At 42.0% G+C, this 21637-nt stretch overlaps 2 protein-coding genes across 10 annotated transcripts in view; one reads left to right on the top strand and one right to left on the bottom strand.

Annotated features, from left to right (window-relative positions):
- Nucleotides 1-4732: 4732 nt before the first annotated feature.
- On the bottom strand, nt 4733-9282 carry il20ra (interleukin 20 receptor, alpha). The gene is given in 7 exon segments (NM_001124616.1): nt 4733-6406; nt 6504-6643; nt 6999-7143; nt 7360-7535; nt 7661-7866; nt 8032-8164; nt 9088-9282. Coding segments are annotated over 7 exon segments (1746 nt in total). The 5' UTR covers nt 9128-9282; the 3' UTR covers nt 4733-5500.
- Nucleotides 9283-9924: 642 nt separating this feature from the next.
- Nucleotides 9925-21637, top strand: part of med23 (mediator complex subunit 23) — a 29700-nt gene continuing 17987 nt past the window's right edge. For 3 of the 9 annotated variants that reach the window (XM_021600340.2, XM_036975767.1, XM_036975766.1), the window contains exons 1-11: nt 11543-12381; nt 14978-15076; nt 15170-15271; nt 15390-15459; nt 15574-15686; nt 15802-15897; nt 16437-16454; nt 18920-19120; nt 19337-19480; nt 19948-20093; nt 20775-21020. In XM_021600340.2, the coding sequence (XP_021456015.1) occupies nt 11701-12381; nt 14978-15076; nt 15170-15271; nt 15390-15459; nt 15574-15686; nt 15802-15897; nt 16437-16454; nt 18920-19120; nt 19337-19480; nt 19948-20093; nt 20775-21020 (1916 nt within the window). In that variant the 5' untranslated portion in view covers nt 11543-11700. Of the gene's footprint in view, nt 10193-10641; nt 10662-10765; nt 10798-10982; nt 11071-11188; nt 11314-11399; nt 11512-11542; nt 12382-14977; nt 15077-15169; nt 15272-15389; nt 15460-15573; nt 15687-15801; nt 15898-16436; nt 16455-18919; nt 19121-19336; nt 19481-19947; nt 20094-20774; nt 21021-21637 lie in introns of those variants that run through there. The other 6 variants (XM_021600342.2, XM_021600343.2, XM_036975769.1 and 3 more) reach the window with 6 other exon arrangements.

Raw genomic sequence — 21637 nt, 5'->3', positions numbered from 1 at the left:
GCCCCAGTCCATGACAGACCCTCCACCTCCAAATCGATCCCGCTCCAGAGCACAAGCCTCGGTGTAACGCTCATTCCTTCGACGGTAAATGTGAATCTGACCATCACCCCTGGTGAGACAAAACCGCGACTCGTCAGTGAAGAGCACTTTTTGCCAGTCTTGTCTGGTCCAGCGACGGTGGGTTTGTGCCTATACGAGACGTTGTTGCCAGTGATGTCTGGCCTACAAGACCTCAGTACAGCCTCTCTCAGCCTATTGAAAACAGTCTGAGCACTGATGGAGGGATTGTGCATTCCTGGTGTAACTCGGGCAGTTGTTGTTGCCATCCTGTACCTGTCCCGCAGGTGTGATGTTCGGATGTACCAATCCTGTGCAGGTGTTGTTACGCGTGGTCTGCCACTGCAAGGACGATCCGCTGTCCGTCCTGTCTCCCTGTAGCACTGTCTTAGGCGTCTCACAGTATGGACATTGCAATTTATTGCCCTGGTCACATCTGCAGTCCTCATGCCCCCTTGCAGCATTCCTAAGGCACGTTCATGCAGATGAGCAGGGACCCTGGACATCTTTCTTTTGGTGTTTTTCAGAGTCCGTAGAAAGGCCTCTTTAGTGTCCTAAGTTTTCATAACTGTGACCCAAATTGCCTACCCTCTGTTAGCTGTGAGTGTCTTAACGACTGTTCCACAGGTGCATGTTCATTAATTGTTTATGGTTCATTGAACAAGCATGGGAAACAGTGTTTAAACCCTTTACAATGAAGATCTCTGAAGTTATTTGGATTTTTACAAATTATCTTCGAATGAGTGGTTCCTGAAAAAGGGACATTTCTTTTTTGCTGAGTTTATACTGAATGGAGTGTCAAATTTACGTACATAATGATACGAAATGCTCTGAGACCAGGTTGACTGCAGATGTGCCTTTATAGGAAAAGAGACCCATCTAGTGTACATCTATGATTCTGTTTTGATGATAGATATGAAGTTTTGGTTTCACTTGTAAGCAACAGATTGAGGGCATTGATGTGTACAGTAGCCCTGTATTACATGCATTTATTTATTTATATCAACACTGAGCTAGTGCTAATATTTAAAATGTTACAATTTCAAGAATGCCTGAATAATGGGGATAAAATACTAACATCCACTCAGCTCCTCTTTTCTTAATCCTGATTGGTGCATTTTGGGCGACTAAAAGGCGAGAGTAAGGCCACGCAGTGTAAACAGCACAACACAGTTAATAATTAATTAGCACCAACCAGATGACGTTAATCCTTCCTTTTTTTCAGTTCCTCTTTTCAAAAGCTTTCATCACGAAAGAGTGTGGCTTGGTTGTGTTATACCTCACAATGAACAAACATTATGCTTCAGGTAGTATGTTCCATGTTTTTTTAATACTATAGAATATGTTGTAGGCATACATCATTTAAATCTTTTTTTATTGAGAACAACAATCAAGCATCGCTTTTGTGCACACAATGATGTATGATTTAAAACTTTTCTCTCGAGTCACTGCCCTTCTGATGTAATGGCTGTAAACCCTTGCTTGAACACACACAGATAATCACACATTCACACCATATTTCAAATCTGTCGCCTTCACAGGGCCGTAAGAAACCAAACTTTATAGCTTGGCCTTTATTTGCTCTTATCATTTTCATGGTCTTACTCAAAACAATAACTGCACCTTCTTTACCAAAGATGACAAGATATTTCATAACCAACATGACTTCTTTAGTCTGTTTCCTCAAGTCCTATCTACTCAGTTCAATTGAAAATACATGAAGATTCCATGGTAATATGTGGATGAAGACCCCTCAGCTATGGGTCAAGGCATGGACTATTATTCCCAAATAGGTTAGGTTTTGCTCCGCACGGACGGTCATTTTCCTCATTGAATTACACCTAGTGTGGGTTAATCATTAATGATGCGCACCACGGTGTCATATTAGTATAATTATATCATATTATAATTTACCAGTAACGAGCCTGCAGATGGAAGCGGGAGTTATCAGCGTGTACGAACATCTAATATCTGGCACTAACATCTGACTGGGTGAGTCACGTGAAAAGACTTCTACATCTTTATATTCTGCGCTATGAAGACAAATCTGTTTTTGATGTTAAATATCAAACACCCATTGATTCTCTGAGGTAAGTCTTTGTTGACCTTTGTGGTTGCCTTTTGGCGACATCAACCAAATCCTTTTTAATGTGGCTTTTGGGAAGAAAAACAAACAAAAGGCCCGTCTGTTCACCTTCTAATCTGTCGACTTCTTCAAAGAGATCATGAGAATGTTCACATCCATGTGACAGTCAACTGTTCATAAAAAAATATATCTATGGGGGGGGGGGGGGGGGGGGGGGGGGGCATTTCATGCATGCAGGCAGTCACACACAGTCACACAGACACCAGTAATTACACTGAACAAAAATATAAATGCAACATATAAAGTGTTGGTCCCATGTTTCATGAGCTGAAATAAAAGATTCCAGAAATGTTCCATATGCAAAAATGTGTTTACATCCCTGTTAGTGAGCATTTTGTTCTTTTAGGTGCTGAGGAGTATTTCTGTCTGTAAGAAAGCCCTTTTGTGGGGGGAAACTAATTCTGATTTGCTGGACCTGGATCCCAAATGGGTGGGCCTATGCCCTCCCAGCCCCACCCATGGCTACGCCCCTGCCCAGTCATGTGAAATCCATAGACTAGACTGATTGATTTTAATTGACTGATTTCCTTATATGAACAAGTGCGGCTTGGCAGGGTCGTGTTTAGGAGGACGCATGGCTCTCGACCTTCACCTCTCCCGAGTCCGTAGGGAAATTGCAGCGATGGGAAAAGACTAACTACCAATTGGATATCACAAAAAAATCAAGGCAGAGGGTGGCTATTTGAAGAATCTCATATAAAATATATTTTGATTTGTTTAACACTTTTTTTGGTTACTACATGATTCCTTATGTGGTATTTCATAGTGTTGATGTCTTCACTATTATTCTACAGTGTAGAAAATAAAACAAATAAAGAAAAACCCTTGAATGAGTAGGTGTTCTGAAGCTTTTGACCGGTAGTGTATGTTTAAATCAGTGATTTTGTTATTTCAGAAGGAATTGGCCATATATAGACCCATAATACTGAATTAGTGTGGATCTGGTTTATATTAGTGTTGGGACTCGGTCAAAGGTGTAGACCTGATTTGTAGGAGTACTGGAGTTGAGGTGCAGGGATAGGCCTGGTTTACAGTTTGAGTGTTCAGGCTTCAACACATTTAGACCTGGCTTAGTTGACTAATTCAAGCATAGGTGCAGACTTTGTAGGTATGTAAATTGCATCTGAAGTACAGGTGTAGACCTGGTTTGTATGAATAGTATGTCTGAAATGCAGAAGTACACCTATTTCTATGACACATGGGGCTGACATGTAGCAGTAGACTTTTTGTTTTTCAATGTTGGGTTAGACTTGCAGGTGTACACCTGGTCTGTAAGAATATTGGGTTAGACTTGCAGGTGTACACCTGGTCTGTAAGAATATTGGGTTAGACTTGCAGGTGTACACCTGGTCTGTAAGAATATTGGGTTAGACTTGCAGGTGTACACCTGGTCTGTAAAGAATATTGGGTTAGACTTGCAGGTGTACACCTGGTCTGTAAGAATATTGGGGCTGAAGTACAAGTGTCGACCAGGTTTGTATGAATGTTTGGGCACTGGGGTAGACCTGTTTTATATGAGAACCCATGTATTGATCTGGTTTATATGAGTCATGGGGTGTAGAGATACACAAGGCTCAATTCAGGTAATGGGTCTGGATGGACCTCTATTGCCCATTAAAATCCTTTCTGGCAATAATTTTGTGGTAGGAAATGATTAGCGTGTACAGGTTACAGGTTAAGATATGCAAATGACAGGGTTGGGAAGTACAGCGACTAGCTGGATAGGTTACTGTTGGTGACGTGGGGAATACAGGCCTAATGAAAGTGGGTAACATGGCTGAGATAGGCAAGTAACATGGATGAGGTGTATTGGCAAAGGAACTGGGGTCTATGAGTAACAAATATGGCATTTGGGGCTAGGATATGGGTACTTGATTGTATCAATATTAGGGTATTTGTCACACCCTGACCATAGTAAGCTGTTTATTCTCTGTGTTGGTTGGGGTGGGATAGTGACTTGGGTGCCTCATCTAGGTATTTCTATGGTGGCCTGATATGGTTCCCAATCAGAGGCAGCTGTTTATCGTTGTCTCTGATTGGTGATCATATTTAGGTAGCCATTTCCTCATATATATTTGTGGGATCTTGTCTACAGTTAGTTGCCTGTGTGCACACAAGTAGCGTCACGGTTCGTTTGTGCTTTATTGTTTTGTTTGGTGAGTTACAATGTTTTAAATATGTGGAACTCTACGCACGCTGCGCCTTGGTCTACTCATTATGACGATCGTAACAGTATTGGCATGTGGGTGTTAGGTTTTGGACAAGGGGGTAACAGGGCTGGTTTGTGTAGGTAAGTAAGGGTGGCAGTAAGATTGGCAGGTTGTCCCTAGCGGTTAGAGCTTTGGGCCAGTAACCGAAAGGTCAATGGTTTGACTCCCCGAGCCGACAAGGTGAAAAATGTGCTCTTGAGCAAGATACAACTATGGCTGACCCTGTAAAAACAACACATTTCACTGCACCTATCTGGTGCACGTGTCAATAACAAAAACACTTTTTAAGAGGTGTACATAGATATTGGGGCTGAGAAAAATGGCTAATTGTTTGTTTATTTTATTATAGGCAAAGCACAGTATGTTCCCATCGGTCACAATTGTGACCAAGAATAAAACAATTTAAAAAATATATACTTTTCAATAAAAACATTGTTTTTTTTAAACAATATGGATTACAAGTTAGGGTTACTAGTGGTATAACATTGCATAGTGGCGTGCCTGAGAAACAATGTGGGAACAAATGGGTTAACGGTAATTGTATGACATCGAAGTGTCAAAATATTTGAGGAAAAAACTAATGCATCCTTCATTTGCATAGACAGGTCAGTCCAACGATTTCCCTGAAAAGCTTTGTCTTCATAGTCAGAGGGAAGTACATATTGTACATAATGTACTCTGCAGGTGGAGGACAGTAAGCTTTAGTGTGTTATAAAACAACATGGTTAGAGACCATTACAGCCACACTCCTTCCCGGTTGTTAATCATCATGAGGTAAAGTGACATTGCATGTGCATTCAATTAAATGTTGTATGAAGTTGTACACATAAAAAGCTATCTGGCAATATATCAATCGTAATAAGTAAGTAGAAAAGTATGGATAAAAAAAAAGTACAAAAAAAAAAATGTTAGTTACAATCACAGTGCTAAAGCAGTTAAGTGTTTCGGATGAGTTTTAAAAAATTCCTTCATTTGATTTGGCAATTTTTCCACATACGGTAAACATAAACAAATTGGCATTATGAATAACTATACCACTCTTTAGTAGTGTGTCCCCCAAAACCCAGTGTAAATGCCCAATAGGTTATTATTCCATGTTGATCACTAGGCTCCAGTTGTTCTGTAGTTCAGTCAGATCACTTTCACCCTCACACTCCTCTGACTGCCTCACCACCACAGAGGGTAAGATCTCCACCTGCTCTAACTCCCTGTTCACCTCCACCTCTGGAATAGGCTTGGAGAGCAGAGGGATCTGGAGGATCCCTGTTGTAGGGCTCCAGTCAACACAGTTACCGCCAGATCCATCTTCTTCCTCAGACTCCTGTGGAAACAGCGTATGCCTCTGGGTTCTGTACAGGTTGACCTGGGATAGCCGCAGGGGCTGAGTACCCCTCCTGTTAGACTGTGTCTCGTACTCAGAGGGGTAACTTTGGGGCTCCTCAGCCTTGTCTTCCCAAAAGTCCACCTCAGGGGTCTCTCTGACTGAGAAGTGCTGCGGTGCGTAGGGACCCACCCGATCAGGCTCTTTGTAACTCGTGCTCTCCTCCCCCATCTTTAGACCAGACAGCAGTGGCATTCTAAAGAGCCCTTTCTCCACAGGCCCCTGTGAACATGGCGCAGATCTCTGTGCTATGTGCATATTGACCTGGCTGAGATGCAGCAGCGGGGTTTCCTCACTGTGAGATGCCTCACTTTCCCTCATTTCCGGAATCTTTGGGGACGCTCCAATGAAGCCGTATTCTAGGGGCTCTGGTTGGGCCTCCCTGAAGTCATCTTCCCATGATCCCTCCTGACAATCCTCTCTGCCAGGGGCTTGCTGGGCAGCGTAGGGTAGTATGGGCTCCCCCTCTGAATGTTGGATGAGGGCAAGGATAGTGTTGGGATTTATGGGCATCATCTCCATGGGCTTGGCCATGTTGACCAGTACCACGTTCACTGTCACAGCTTGCTCAGGACAGAAGGTCTGCGGTGGGTTCGGAATGTCCGATATTTCCTGAAACAGGAAAAAAGTGGACATGCATTTTAGTAAACTGCACTTCATAGCCATTGTTGAAGTCTTCTATTGGTCACATAAGTCACACAATTCTTACCAGGAAAGGGGGGCTTTTCTGTTTATTACCACAGACAAAGTGATAGACAAGGCATCCGACCAGGATCAGCATGAAGAGGCAGATGACTGATGGGACAACGGCTCCCAGCAACATCAGTAGCAGCTGGCCATAAAAGGGATCTGTAAAGACAGTGGTGAGGTAGAGGTAAAATAAGACAGATCTATACAGTACACAGCCGTTATAGGAAAGGGAAAGCCCATAGGATAAAGCTGAGAAGACAAACCCACACTCACTCACTAGCACACGCACTTGCAGACACACACAAACACCCCTTGAAACATCAACATAATTCCTTCTCTAACAGGAAGAGAAAATACACCCTGGGAAAACACCTCAAGTTGTCTCATTCCTCAAGTCCTCTTGATTGTTTTGTTGTGCTGTACCAAAACCTGTTGAGTAGACTTATCCTGACAGATAGAAAAGAACACTGCACACTAGGTCATTGGAGCAAGATTAAATCGAGTCTTATCTTACCCTTTGAGGTTGTTAGGCACTGCCATTCAGATGCATGACAAGCAAAAAGAAGTGATAGGACCTGGGCCTTAGCAGAGAAACAATACTGGGTTTCATAGGCAAGCAGCCTATATTCAAAGGATCTGTTTTCCACAGTGAAGTGTTGCTGAAAGACAAAATGTATACAGAAAGTTAAAATGCACAATATAAAACTAACAATCATAATTAATCTTTGCTAAATATATAATACAAAAAATATATAATTGTAGATCACAATCTATTAATGCAGCAATTTTCACTGATTAAAGTCCCTGTAGACAGTCCTACATATTATGTCATTTAATTATTTACACAGAGTTACAGTAACCTAAGTAACACCAACCGTTTTGTTGCTTGTGTTGTCGTACACAGACAGGTTGTAAGTCATCTGAGGGTAGAATTTCAACAAGGAGTACTCTTTTGTCATGTTTCCAGTCTTCCATCTCATTGGACCCTTCATCTTAACGGTAACACTATTCTCCTTCACCACAAGTTTGACAAGTGGAGGTCCAAAGGTTGCTGTTTGAGAAAGGTATAAAAATGTCCTATCATATGTGGCCTGACACATTCTCCGTTTGAGTGTTTCACTTTGGCTCCTCTTTCATAGATAAGGAAAATGATCTTTGAACAGGATCTCAACTTACTGTCAGCTTTGGGTTCGAAACTCTTTTCTGTGAGTGTCCATTTGGAGGATCCGTTTTTGCCCAAAGCCTTGACTCTGGCAAAGTAGCCTTCATCCAGGTCAGTTGTCTCATTGGATAGATCACACCAGGTCTGAGGGATGTCTCTGCACTTCTTCTTCAACCTCCAGCGCACCCGTCTCGCTCCACCATCCATGCGGTCACCATAGCTAGGAGACAACAAATAAACACATAATGAGATGTGTCCTTAAATCCATGGATCATGGACATTTATTTACAAGTAGTTCATAGAAAGCTCAGTCTCTCGTGACAAAACCGAGTAGCTGATTTGGTTCTGGGTGCCGAGATCATGATAAAGGCTAAAGTGTCCTCACATTGCATATTCCACTGTGTAGTTGGTGTCATTTGGTGTGTCTTTCCCAGGATGCCACTTTACAATGTTTCTCAGGTTCATGGAGTTGAAGTGTACTCCTTTGGGACGCGCTACAGAGGTAACGTCTGAGACCACTAGGAAAGGAGAAAGAGCAGAAAGCAGATGATCAAGGTCATTTCAAAATGACTGGTGGAGCATCAGTCCTTAAACAGTTCTAAAATAATATAATTATATTATATAGAAATAAAGAGAGCGATTTAGACCCTTCTTTTGGAGACTGAAAATATATATTTTTTTATAGAACAGGATGTTTTGATGAAATTTGAACAATAAAAGATTTCATAAACCCTCAAAAAGACACCCTGCTTTCCCTCTGACTGTATGAGACCACACCTTTGTTTCCTGTGTGATTCAGAATACCACACAATCACGTAATTCAAGGACATCTCATGATTAGATAAAAGAAAATGAACCCTGTTCAGTGCATCATAAATGTCATTGAGCGCTGTTTTTCTGTATGCATGCCAACAACCTTTTGAAATAGCTTTGATCATTGCCTTGAGTATCAACTTATCATGAAATGTAACACATTTCTCTACCATTTCAACTCACTATCTACATCTGCTGGGTATGCTGATGGAAAATACATTTAGAGTGAGGTTCCACATCAAGCACAAGTAAAGTGAGTGAAAACAAAAGTAAACCAAAGTAAATGCCACCCACATAATGATGAACGTATTTGGGTGAGTTCCAAAGTGACAAAAAAGTATTACATTGGTTAAACATGCTTAAAATGACTTTTTAAGGGAGAAAGGGGGAAACAAATTGAACAATGACAGACAGCTGAACAATGATAGCTGAACTATTCCTGTAGCTTGACAGTAGCAAATGATACATTGTAGTTGCAAAATATTGAGTATACTGTCTATAGGGCATAAAACCAAGCCAACGGTGTTCTCAAAAACATTGCCAGGTGATATTTGATCAACTGGACTGCACAGCAGTAGTAAACATTTTCTTAAATTGATTATGAGCTGCAAATGAAAATTAAGCCTACCTGCGGTCCATAGAGAAATAATGTAGAGATATTTGACCATTCTTTCCCGTAGAATTGTTGGTAAATAGTTTATAGCATTGTCATAACAAAAGTTTTGACACCTTTAAAAGGAGAATTGAGCTCATGGACATTTCAACCGATAGGCTAAAGTAAATTATTCAGTTCTAGGATCTCGTTCTTCCACATCGCTTCCATGTTGTTCACGCAGAGTGGTATTCTTATCTGATATACCTTACACTGGCCAGGTCGCTTAGTCAAGTGACATGGGCGGAGTTATTTACTGTAAGATATTAGGAATTCGGAACACTAGCATATGTGCACATGGGGAAATAAACTAAGCCTAGACGTTAGTGTTTTTCCATATATTTTTAAACCCAGGTTATGGGAAGATAACTTTTGTGATTTGATATGATTCAATGTTTTAACATTTTAAAGTATGGATATGAAAAACACTTGTTCTGGTAGGGAACATGTCAGATTTGTGTCAAATGTTGTAATAACTTGTTCATATTTGTTTGTGTTGGGTCACCATAGCATAGCACTTTTGAAAGGCCCACAACATTCTTGAGATGGCAGTGCAGTGATTAATGTACTTGTTTAGGCCACATTGCAAATATTTCCATGTTTGAAGACTTGTTTGACTGGTGTGAATAGTTTATTTAATTGTCATAGATCACCACCTTGTGGCATAAATGCCAACTCCCCACTTGAGGTTATTGATGACGTTAACGTTTTACATTATGATTGTGCATGAGCACGTTTACTTAGTTTAAACTGGTCTAGACATATTAAATGTATCAGTATGATTAATAGTTTCATTTTAGATATGCCACAGACCATTGAAACGTAGATCGTATTGTTTTATTAAACGAAATGGCACCACAGACATGGAATAATGTACTGTGCCATATCAGTTTGTTTTTAAGGCTGCACCAATTTCCGGTTAACAAACGTTAGCCTTATAGCTGTAGAAACCATCCATAATCATTGAATGGAGCAGTGTCTATGTGATTTCTGACATGAATTGGTAAATTGTAGTGTTCATCGTTGAAGCATGGCGATTTCAATGGAAACCCAGCTCCAGAGTATATTCGAGGATGTAGTGGTATGTGCATTCTGTATCAGACAGCTAACTTTAGATAGCCAGCTGACGTTAGCCACTTACCTTTTGTTAGCAGCTAACGTTACTAGTTTAGCTAGCTAGCTTTTTTTTGCTAATTCACTTATGGCCGAATAGTTTTTGGTTAGCCACATTTTACAACAATCTCAGCATGCATTCTACTTAGCCTAATATTTGCTGCCTGTTACATGTTAATACATACATATATACATACATGTTAATAGCAATGCCAAAACCCGCTAGCTAACTTTATACAACATTTCTACTTTAGCTATATAACGTTAGCCTATGACAACAGGGGTGTAATCATTATGCTGATTCTGTAGCAAAACCCGAAAACGAGAGGTTATATTTGACAGTCAGGTAGGTCCCTCCCCGTTAAGTTCCGTTTGGCTCTTAAACGGCAAACGGTTTCCGTAATGAATACACCCTTAGATCGTGCACGTTTTGTCAGGTCATAAACTCTAAATGTGATAGCTAGCTAATTTGTCGAGTGTAACATTCTAACCATTACTCCATTGATTGTCTATTCACTGAATGCATCATTTTCTTTTTCAGAAAACAGAAGTTATTGAGGAAGCCTTTGCAGGGTATGACTTCTGAAGCAGACTTGTTTTGTGAAGACATAGCTAGGCCAGATGTGCACTGTCTGCATCCCAGTTAAAGATTAAGTGCAGTATAAAAAACACTTCAGTGTCATACAATTTGTTGTAGTACTTGTGGAGGAGTTATGTTTTCATAGTTGGATTTAATGACTTCGCATTTGTCTTCTCAGCATGTTTATGGACACACCTGAGGATGAGAGAACAAAACTTATCAGTTGTCTAGGTGCCTTTCGTCAGTATTGGAGCACTCTTCCTCCGGTGAGAGAGATGCCCAAGATTTGACACATGCAGCATCAAACATCATTCAAACCCTATACACTGCACTTGTTTATGTAATTCCTCAGTAGTAACAAGACAGTTTGCTGCTTTTTTTCAGGATTCCCATGACCAGTGTGTGCAGTGGATTGTCCGATTCATTCATGGCCAGCACAGCCCCAAACGGATCTCTTTTCTCTACGACTGCCTCGCCATGGCAGTGGAAACCAGTCTGTTACCTCCCAGGTAAGGATGTGTTTTTCTCTGTGAGATAATGACTAGTGTTGTGTATTGTGCTGAGGACAGACAAATTAAATGTCATGTTTTCTCAGGATGGTGTGTCAGGCTCTCATAAGCTCAGATAACCTGGAGTGGGAGCGGACACAGTTATGGGCCTTGACTTTTCGACTCATACGAAAGATCATCGGTGGTGTGGATTACAAGGTAAGAAACAAAGCACTTGGAGAGACGCTGTTGGAAGCCAAGGATGTACAACGTGTTTCCCTATAGCTCCTGAGTTAGTGACCAAATTTATATATTTAACCTTGCAAAATTGTATATATTTTTGTTTGGCCAGGCGTCTGAAGAGACCCGTAAACAATTCAAATCAAGTTTGAGAATTTTAAGTTTGTAATGTCGTCGACCCGGAAAAAAACGAAGTCTGCAAGAGCAGGCCACAGCAAGCCCGCGCCCTCTCCTGATTCGCCACCGGACGCTGCTAATGCCGGCCCCACGGAAACACTGACTGTGGAGATGCTACAATCCGTGATAGGCACCCTCAAAACCGATATTTTCGGCAAAATTGACTCTCTCTCTACCAATCTCAGGTCAGAGATATCAATGGTCAAAGACGAGCTTAAAAAATCTATTGAGAGTATAACGTTACAGAATAAGCTCGACGCACACGGAGTGGCTTTATCGGATTTGGAACGAGATGCTGCAGACCACAGCACTCGCATTAGCGAGCTAGAGGCTAACGTTGGCTCACTGACAACTAAGGTGGCATACCTCGACAATAGATGCAAAAATATGGAAAGTAGAATGCGGAGGAACAACATTCGTCTACTGGGAATACCGGAGGGAGTGGAGGGCCCAAGACCCACGGAGTTCATGGCCCAGCTGCTTCAGGAGCTTCTCGGTCTGGAGGAGAACTCACTGCTAGACCGGGCCCACCGCACTCTGCGTAGCCGACCACGGGATGGAGAACCCCCGCGACCATTAGTCATCAGGGTGCCTTTCTTTCACGTTCGCAATGACACACTGAGGAGATCGGGAGAAGCATCCCTTGTTGTACCGCATGGTGTGGAACAAATGGTTGGTTAGCTGATATTCTTAGCAGCCTAGTTAGCAGCCCGAATGTTTTGCTAGCGAAGCCAATTTTGCTGGGTTCATCGACATTTGAATGTCATTCTCTTTTTCATTTAAAAAAAGTTCTAACCCAAGTTGCCGCCTCTTTCAATATCTGGCTGTTTTCATGGTTCAGTCGTAGTTTTACCATCTGTATTGCTGTTAAACCGCTCTTAACCGAGGCAAGTTTTCCTTAGACTCTGTTGGGGACCAATCTATGTATGTTTGGCTTACACTATAGTTAAATGGTCACAAATCCCAGGTAGCACAGGGTAACAGTTATCATGCTTTGCTCAACTTTTCTTCTATTTAGGGTTTTGCTTCTGCTTCCCTTTGCATCGATCGACACGCCAGGGTTGCCCTTTAAGTCCCTTACCTTTTGCCCTCGCCATAGAACCACTTGCAATAACACTTCGCTCCAACCCCCTCATCAAAGGTATAGTCGGATATGGACATGAACTATATGCAGATTTATTATTATACACATCCAACCTTTCTGTTCCTGCTGCCCTTGCCTCTTTCGCATCCTTCGGTCACTTATCAGGGTATAAACTGAATCTCAGTAAAAGCGAATTGATGCCGCTGAATATGGCAGAAAAAAAGCCTTTACATAACTTACCATTTTAAATTGCTCACAGTAGTTTTATTTATCTCGGGGTACATGTCACAATCAGATTTACCCCCCTTTTCAAGCCAACTTTGTTCCTCTTTTAATCCGTACCAAGGACGATTTGGAACGCTGGTCTTTGCTACAACTCTCCTTAGTCGCAATAATTAATTATATTAAAATGAATACTCTCCCTAAATTCTATCAGTTCCTTCTGATTTTTCTTCCCAATACATTTTTCAAAAAGATCGACGGCCTAATATTACCATTTTATATGGGACAAAAAGGCACCAGGATGCGATAACAGCTTTTGCAGAGGCCCAAACCAGACGGCAGTCTAGCTCACCCGGATTTCAGAATCTATCATTGAATCTATTATGAACCTTAGGATCATTCACTACTGGTTGCAGAGCAGAGAGATATTCCCACCCCCAATTTGGCTAGAGATTGAGGCTGCCTCGTCTATACCGGCATCATTGTCTTCCCTTGCTCACTCCTCCGTTACAGGCCTCCTCCTTCACCAAAAATATGTGTCAAAACAACATTGAAGATCTGCAATCAATTTAGGCGCCACTTTGGTTTTCATACAACCTCTTTGGCTCCGATAGCCTCAAACCCAGCTTTTCCCCCATCTATGGTTGATGGTGCTTTCTCAATGTGGTCTAGGCTCCGAAGATTCAGAGATCTGTATATTAACAATACATTTAATACATTTGAACAATTATCAGCTAAATTTGGTCTCCCCATACATCAATTTTTTTTAGGTTCTTACAAGTCCGGAGTTCACCCGCAGCATAGATCCAGGATTCCTCACCCTTTCTGGTGAAACCCAGTATGACACATTTCTTATCCCACTTCCTACTCTGTGTCAATAATCTATAGTCAAATTTTCTCACTACAAGTTCTCATTAAACAATATTAAATCCTCATTGGAGGAGGAACTGGGTGAGGAAATATCTGATGAACTATGGGACGGGGCACTCAAAAGGGTTACATAGCTCTTTTATTTGCGCTCGACACGGCCTCATTCGATGCAAACTCATTCATTGGACCAAAGCAAGATTATCCAACATTTACACGGATGTGAACCCAAATTGTGTATGACGTAATCGGTCTCCTGCTAGTCATGTACACATGTTTTGGTGTTGCCCATCTCTTGTTGGTTTCTGGAAAGACATCTTTAACACATTCTCAGAATTAAGCGGCACACAGATCGAGCCAGACCCTTTCATTGCACTATATAGGGTTTCCTTACCCACAATACAATTGACAAATGAATAAGGATGAAATTGCCATTGTCACTTTGTTAGCGAGACAGTTAATTTTACTTAGATGGAAATCATCTGCAGCCCCTTTTCGTGCTCTTTGGATTAAATCTGTTTTGAATTGCATAAAGTTGGAAAAAATGTAACACACTTAATGGGTCTATAGACACATTCTATGCAATGTGAGCTCCCTTCTTATGTTAACCGACTACATTTCCCTGCCGTTCCAGGGTGATGTATATTTATATATTGGTGACGTAAGAGGCCTGGTATGTGTATACACGACATCTCGGATGTTAAGGACGGTATTATCTGTACTAGTTGACCTATAACAACTGTATCAAAATGTTTTTCCTTATTTATTTTAATTTTGTATTTATCTTTGTGTTTTTTTTGTCTGTCTCTCTGTTTTGCTGTATTGTTGTCTTTGTGTTTTATACTACTACCAAATAACTTACAAGTGCAATTCTTTTCTAAATGCTGGTATTGAAAATTCAATAAACAAAGTATTTAAAAAAAAAAAATAATAATACCAATGCACTTGATCTCAATCAACGTGACTAGAGATCGTAGGATAGCATAGAGGAAGGGAAGTCTTATACAACAGTGTAAATAGTTTTATTACATGTGTATTATAGGATATTATCTACTAAATAACATGAATGATGTGCTTCATTGTGTTCCATCACAGGGAGTTAGAGATCTACTGAAGGCTCTGCTGGATAAGATTCAGACCATCCCCAACACTGTTAGCTCAGCTGTGGTCCAGCAGCTGCTAGCTGCACGAGAGGTACGCCTCCTTTCCAGCCATAGGCTTTTTCACAAGAGTTTGGGGATTTCCTGTTGAAATAACCTGCTGAAATGTTTGTTTATCTCCTCGCAGGTGGTGGAGTACATCCTCGACAGGAACGCGTGCCTCCTGCCTGCCTACTTTGCCATTACAGAGATCAGAAAACTCTATCCCGAGGGGATGTTGTCACACTGGGTATGTTTTTAACCAGGCTGTATTCATGTGATTTGTGTGGATAAATAATCGATTTGAACTGAGATACATAGCATCTGAGCTGGTCAGTCTTTCATGCTATCCTTCTCTTTTATTCTAGCTTCTGGGCAGTCTCATGTCAGATTTTGTTGACAGTTTTCGACCCACTGCAAGAATTAACTCCATCTGTGGTAAGGCCACCATTTGCACCTAACCTGCCTGGTATTGAGCAGTGAGATGCATATATTTATTTGGGACTATTGCTCAGAGACCTTTAAGTGACCTATCATATGTTTGACCTGTAGGGAGATGCAGCCTCCTTCCAGTGGTCAACAACTCTGGAGCTATCTGCAACTCCTGGAAGCTGGACCCCACCACATTACGATTCCCTCTCAGGGGCATGCTGCCCTTCGACAAGGTACTACTCCTAAACCTATCATACCTATCACCTCCATAGAAATCTTTTACCCAGACAGTGTAAAGCCTGTTTTTCAAAGCTTTTGTCAAAGGATGTGGGTGTTTTTTTCCCCCAGGACCTGTTTGAACCACAGACAGGGCTGCTGCGATATGTGCTGGAGCAGCCCTACTCTCGAGACATGGTCTGCAACATGTTAGGGCTCAACAAGCAGGTACTTCTCCTCTCCTGCCCTGCCCTGTCAGCTCTCCCCTTCCTCCTCTACCTCCCCCCTTGCTCTTGGTAACACAGGTACAGTACACAAGCCAAGGATGCTCCAGATGACCAGCCTATCACGTGAGGTGTCTTGTACTGTATTTAGTGCATCTGATTACCTGTAGAATCCAGATGAAGGCAAACAACAATGGTTTGCATTGCTTTGTTTCTATAAGGCCAGCCTCCAATCTATTCCCTGCCAATTCAGTGCTCTATGTTTACCCCCAGCCCTGCTTGGCAGCTCAAATCCATGGTGTTTCAAGTTCTGTCTGACTCTGCCCCTTTGGCCCAGGGACACACAACAACGAGTATTGGTGTAAGGGAATACACCAGCTAATATGCCCCGTCACATTCGCTTGATGTGTCTCTTAGGAGTACTCCGGCTTTACTGACTGACAGGGGAACTTGGAGCTGGCCTCCTAGTCACTGTTTTGTCTTCTCCTTTTTTCTTCCTTTCTTTTTGTTCTGTCCTGTCTTGCCCATCCTCCAATGCTCTAGACCTTGAACATTGCTCAGGTATGTTCACAATCTTCCTGTTGTATTGTGACTAACCAGTTACTGGACGCAGCTTCCTAGCCACACTGATCACGTCTAGACAACCCAAAAAATGACAAATAAAGCATAACATAGGGCTTGAAATTACCTTAGATAGAGGCCAATGTCCATGAGCACGTGAAAGAGCTGATATGACAATGCATCACATTGACAGGATGTGCAAGGGTCTACAGTTCAGCCTCCCCTTGTTGGCCACGTAGTGTGGTCCGTAGACGTCACATCTCATTGGAGTTTTAATGCTGTGGCTGTTGCTGTCTGTCAAGACATCTCTCAAAGCTGTTTTTTAAGAACATACTTTCCCACAGATGCGTTGTGTTCGGTCTTGGGTTTCAGAATTCCATCTCCCGTCCCAAGATCCTGTATACAAGTCCAGAAACACAGCAGCTTGACAATTATTTTGCTTCTCTGTCTTTCATAGATTATTCTACTTCAAATTTTCAGTGTTACCTCTATACATAGTTAGACACAATTGAAACACTCTTTCAACTGCCTGTACACTGTGGCAAAATTTACTTAGATTCTCATTTTATGGTGGCTAACTCCACTGCCCCTGTAGTCTCCCTGCATTAGACTATGAATTCATTTTGTTGAATTCATTTAGCAATTCTAAGAATGTGCAGAACAGCATTGTAAAAGCTCTCGTGAGATCTCAATGGAAAATGATTGTAGTAAAATGTGAACAAATTGTATCAATTGCCACCAATTGATACAATTGCAAATTTGATATTATTAGAATCTACTTTGGTGTGTTATATTATTGAATACACTAGTTCCTTCCCTATTCCAATGTCCTTGAATTTAGTAGCCTATATATACATATTCATTTTGAATGAAACAAAAGCATGTTACAAATCATTAATCGTTTACAATTTCAAACATGCAACACTACCAAATCAACAAAGAGGATTGGACATTTTCTGTTTGAAACTAGAGGTGTACGTACCTGAGAATGACATGTTAATTTCAAGCCCTGATCTGCTGCATGCCGGAATGTAGTATAGTCCTGTCTGTTTTCAACTGTGGTTCGGGTGTATCTTGACGTTTGCACTGCAAGAGTTTTCCATTTGAATGTTAACACTAGATAGGCTACGTTGTTTCAAGGTACTAGATTGAAATGCACTCCAGGAATGTCCGGAATTGACCATGTCTTTGTTCCCATAGGAGCATGATCAAATTTATCTTTTGCCATTGAGGTTACATTATTGGATTTTGACACATCCACCACAACAGGGATGATTTGGTTCAAAAGCTACTATGAATCAGGTGCTGACTGACTAATTACTTTGTCTGCCAAAAGTCATGGTGAAAGCAATCTCCTGATTTTGAGTTGTTTTCCTAATGCAATGGGCTGAGCCTTACTAAAATTATCCTTATTATGTTTCAAAAGAATGATTACGTGGACCTATCTTTGGTCCTGGCCCTCTATCGGAACATTGTACTAAAAGGCAGCAAAAAGGCTCAAAAGAACCTACTGTATACATAATTCCATCGAAGATGGCTTTAACTCTTTAGATTCCATAAACCAATTCCATTGGTTAGACACCCATCAGACCAGCCTTAATCCAGTAAAGAAACCCCCATCTCAGAAGAGCATGTGTTGTACCACTGTCCCCCCCCCCCCCCCTCTCACCCTTTGGAGATGATGTTACCCTCTGCTCACAGTGTGGTGTTGATGAATGGCAGTGTGTTCTATACCTGCATGTCACTTTCAGGGGGCAGCTGCAGTATATCAGAAAGAGAAAGTACTCTTTGTGGTGTCAGGACAGACTGGGTATATCGACGCTTGTTCTCAGTCTATCAGCATTGTTTTTCAGTAAAGTTTTGACCACAAGCCATTATTTATTCAGTGTAAGACTGATTGTAAATGTGCAGAGCACCACCTGTTGAGTAAATATTGTCTTAACAGGTAAGTCACATTGGATAGATTACTGAAATTACTTTAACAATGATGGCAAAAGTGACCAATGTGGTGATATAGTGCAGCTACTCTGGGATCTGGGCTTTCATTGGCAGTGGTGTAGTCTTCATGTCATGCTCTGTTTTGTGTGTGTTTGAGTCAGTGTGTACCCTCTGTGCCCGGGACAAGCTCTGTTTGTACCCAACATTTATGAGACTCCCGTTTGAGCCAAGTGTCTAGAGTGATGTTGGTGTGAGACCGTGTTTGGAGTGGAGTAAGAGGGAATGGAACTAAAATGAAGCAGTCAATGAGGATAGTCAAGGGCCCCTTTTTTTATTTTTTTATTTTTTTTACTCAACTACATTTCTGAATCCACTGTATGCGGATTTCACTTGTTTTGGTGAGGTATGGGCCAGTGCTGAATTCCCTGTGTGAGGTACATTTGACTTTTCTTATTTATTTTTTTTGTGAACATTTTTACACACCCCTCTGACACCTGTCTCTTTGGGCTCTTCCCCCCCCCCCCCAGCACAAGCAGCGCTGCCCGGTGCTCGAGGACCAGCTGGTGGACCTGGTGGTGTACGCCATGGAGCGCTCAGAGACCGAGGAGCAATTTGACGACGGCGGCACCAGCCAGCTCCTGTGGCAGCACCTCTCCAGCCAGCTCATTTTCTTTGTGCTCTTCCAGTTCGCCAGCTTCCCACACATGGTGCTCTCGCTTCACCAGAAGGTGAGGTAGTGTTGATTTGAAACAGACACAAAAGTTTTATAGAAGTGGACATAGTCATTTGTCCTATTATCGTGAATGCTCTATTCTTGTTCTTGCTTCATTTTTACCATTGGCGATTGAATTGGCTCTTTTATTCCACACTGCTCATCTGTGAGACAGAGAGACTGTTATACAGATCATGTCTAAAATGTCTGTCTTGTGTGTGTTGCTCCTCAGCTGGCCGGTCGAGGTCTGATCAAAGGACGAGACCACCTCATGTGGGTCCTCCTCCAGTTCATATCTGGCAGCATTCAGAAGAACGCCCTGGCTGACTTTCTCCCTGTCATGAAGCTGTTCGATCTTCTCTACCCAGAGAAAGAGGTAGCCACTGTGTGTGTGTCTGTCGTTTCAGCTCCTCCATCTGTCAGAGCATCGCTGCAGGAACCAGGAGGCTCCACTCTGAACTGCATCGAGAGCTGTTGTCTCCAAGGGGACGCAATGAAGGCATCTGCAGGCCCATCTCCCCCCAATTGACTTCTAGCCAAGTCTTCCATTAGCATGCAAATACTGGATCTGTTTACTAACGCTGCGCTAACACAGAATCATGGCTTACTTGTCCCGCTTAGTCCAGAGCGAAGTGGATATTTATTAGCTTTCTGACCAATGGCGATACAGCCAATTGTGAATGAATGAGTGAAATATTTAGTGACATAATACATTTTACTAGTCAGGTGATACAACCATTTACTTGGTGTCTACGTAATTTAGAAGATATTGATATAAATTGGATGTTTATTGAAAGTTTTATTGGGATAACTGGAGACATCGTGATGTGTGTGTCTCTACAGTGCATCCCGGTGCCAGACATCAGCAAGCCCCAGTCGACACACGCCTTCGCCATGACTTGCATCTGGATCCACTTGAACCGCAAGGCTCAGAACGACAACTCCAAGCTGCAGATTCCTATCCCCCACTCCCTCAAGCTGCACCATGAGTAAGATAATGTCTCAATCAATCAAGTGTATTTTATAGAGCCCTTTTTACATCAGCAGTTGTCACAAAGTGCTGTACAGAAACCCAGCCTGAAACCCCAAACAGCAAGCAATGCAGGTGTAGAAGCACGGTGGCTAGAAAAAACTTCCTAGAAAGGCAGGAACCTAGGAAGAAACCTAGAGAGGAACCAGGCTCTGAGAGGTGGCCAGTCCTCTTCTGGCTGTGCCGGGTGGAGATTATAAGAGTACATGGCCATTTAAGGCCAGATTGTTCTTGAAGACTTTCAAACGTTCTAATATGACCAGCAGGGTAAAATAACAACCACAGTGGTCAACACCTCTGGAGTAAATGTCAGTTGCCGAGCATTCTGTGGTCCAGACAGCAGGTCCCACAGAAAAAGAGAATGTCAAATCAGCAGTTCTACCCTTAGAGGCCAGTATGTACTTAACACCAGCTCTTGTCTGTCATGTTGTCTACTAGAATTCTCATAAGGAATCACTTAGGCAGCCAGTCTAAAAGTGTTTGTAGTCAGTGGTCACCAACTTGCAATATAACTCACAGATGCATGATTTGTGATGCCTTTGAGATAAAAGCAACATCTCAAATCTGGGGTTCGATTGCATTTAAACTGCTTGCCTCCCTCCTACCCCCTATAATATTTCACCTGTCCTTGTGTGTTTAGGTTTCTCCAGCAGAGCCTGAGGAACAAGTCCCTGGGGATGACGGACTATAAGATCGCCTTGCTGTGTAATGCCTACTCCACTAACTCGGAGTGCTTCACTCTGCCCATGGGCGTGCTTGTGGAGACTATCTATGGCAACGGCAGCATGCGCATCACCCTGCCTGGCACCAACTGTACCGCATCAGGCTCCGTCACACCACTACCCATGAACCTCCTAGACTCCCTCACCGTCCACGCCAAGATGAGGTGGGCTATACTTACCACAGAGAGAGATACTGTATATATCTATAGTCCCTACAACGACTACTACTGCTCCTTTCAATGGTGCTGTCAGGATATCACAGCAACATCACCAGTAATACTTCATTTAGTTAGAGCTCTTACTAGGGGTTATTGAAGTAAGAATGGAGCATCCTCAGTCTGAGAGGCTTACAGGAAAACTTGAGGATGCGTCCTATGATGTTTTTAATTAAGTAATTTATAATTTAAAAAAACGCTTGAAATGCTGTGCTAAAAATAATCTACTTTAAAATGCATTATTTTAGACACCTGCCATGTTCTTTTTAAGGACACGCCATTATGCAATTTTATTCACATTTATACTGCCCTGTTTAAAATTCAAGAAGGCTTGGATAATTAGTTTTTTATTTAAACGTATAACATTTCAACTCTAGTCATCGTCAGGTTTAGTGTAGCCCAGGGTGTATGAAATGGCTCTGTGCTAAAGAACAGATGAGTGTTGAAGCGTGGTGTCTCCTCCCTCTTCTGTTGATCACTGTTGTATTCTCCCTGCTGTTAGTTGCCATTTACAATCGAAAGAATGGAGAGTGATAATGAGTTTAAACAGCATCCACCCATTTCAA

The sequence above is a fragment of the Oncorhynchus mykiss genome, chromosome 4, assembly GCF_013265735.2.
Source record: "Oncorhynchus mykiss isolate Arlee chromosome 4, USDA_OmykA_1.1, whole genome shotgun sequence".
Classification (NCBI taxonomy): Eukaryota; Metazoa; Chordata; class Actinopteri; order Salmoniformes; family Salmonidae; genus Oncorhynchus; species Oncorhynchus mykiss.
Note: the sequence above shows the minus strand (reverse complement) of the source record. Positions and strands in the feature narration are given on the sequence as shown.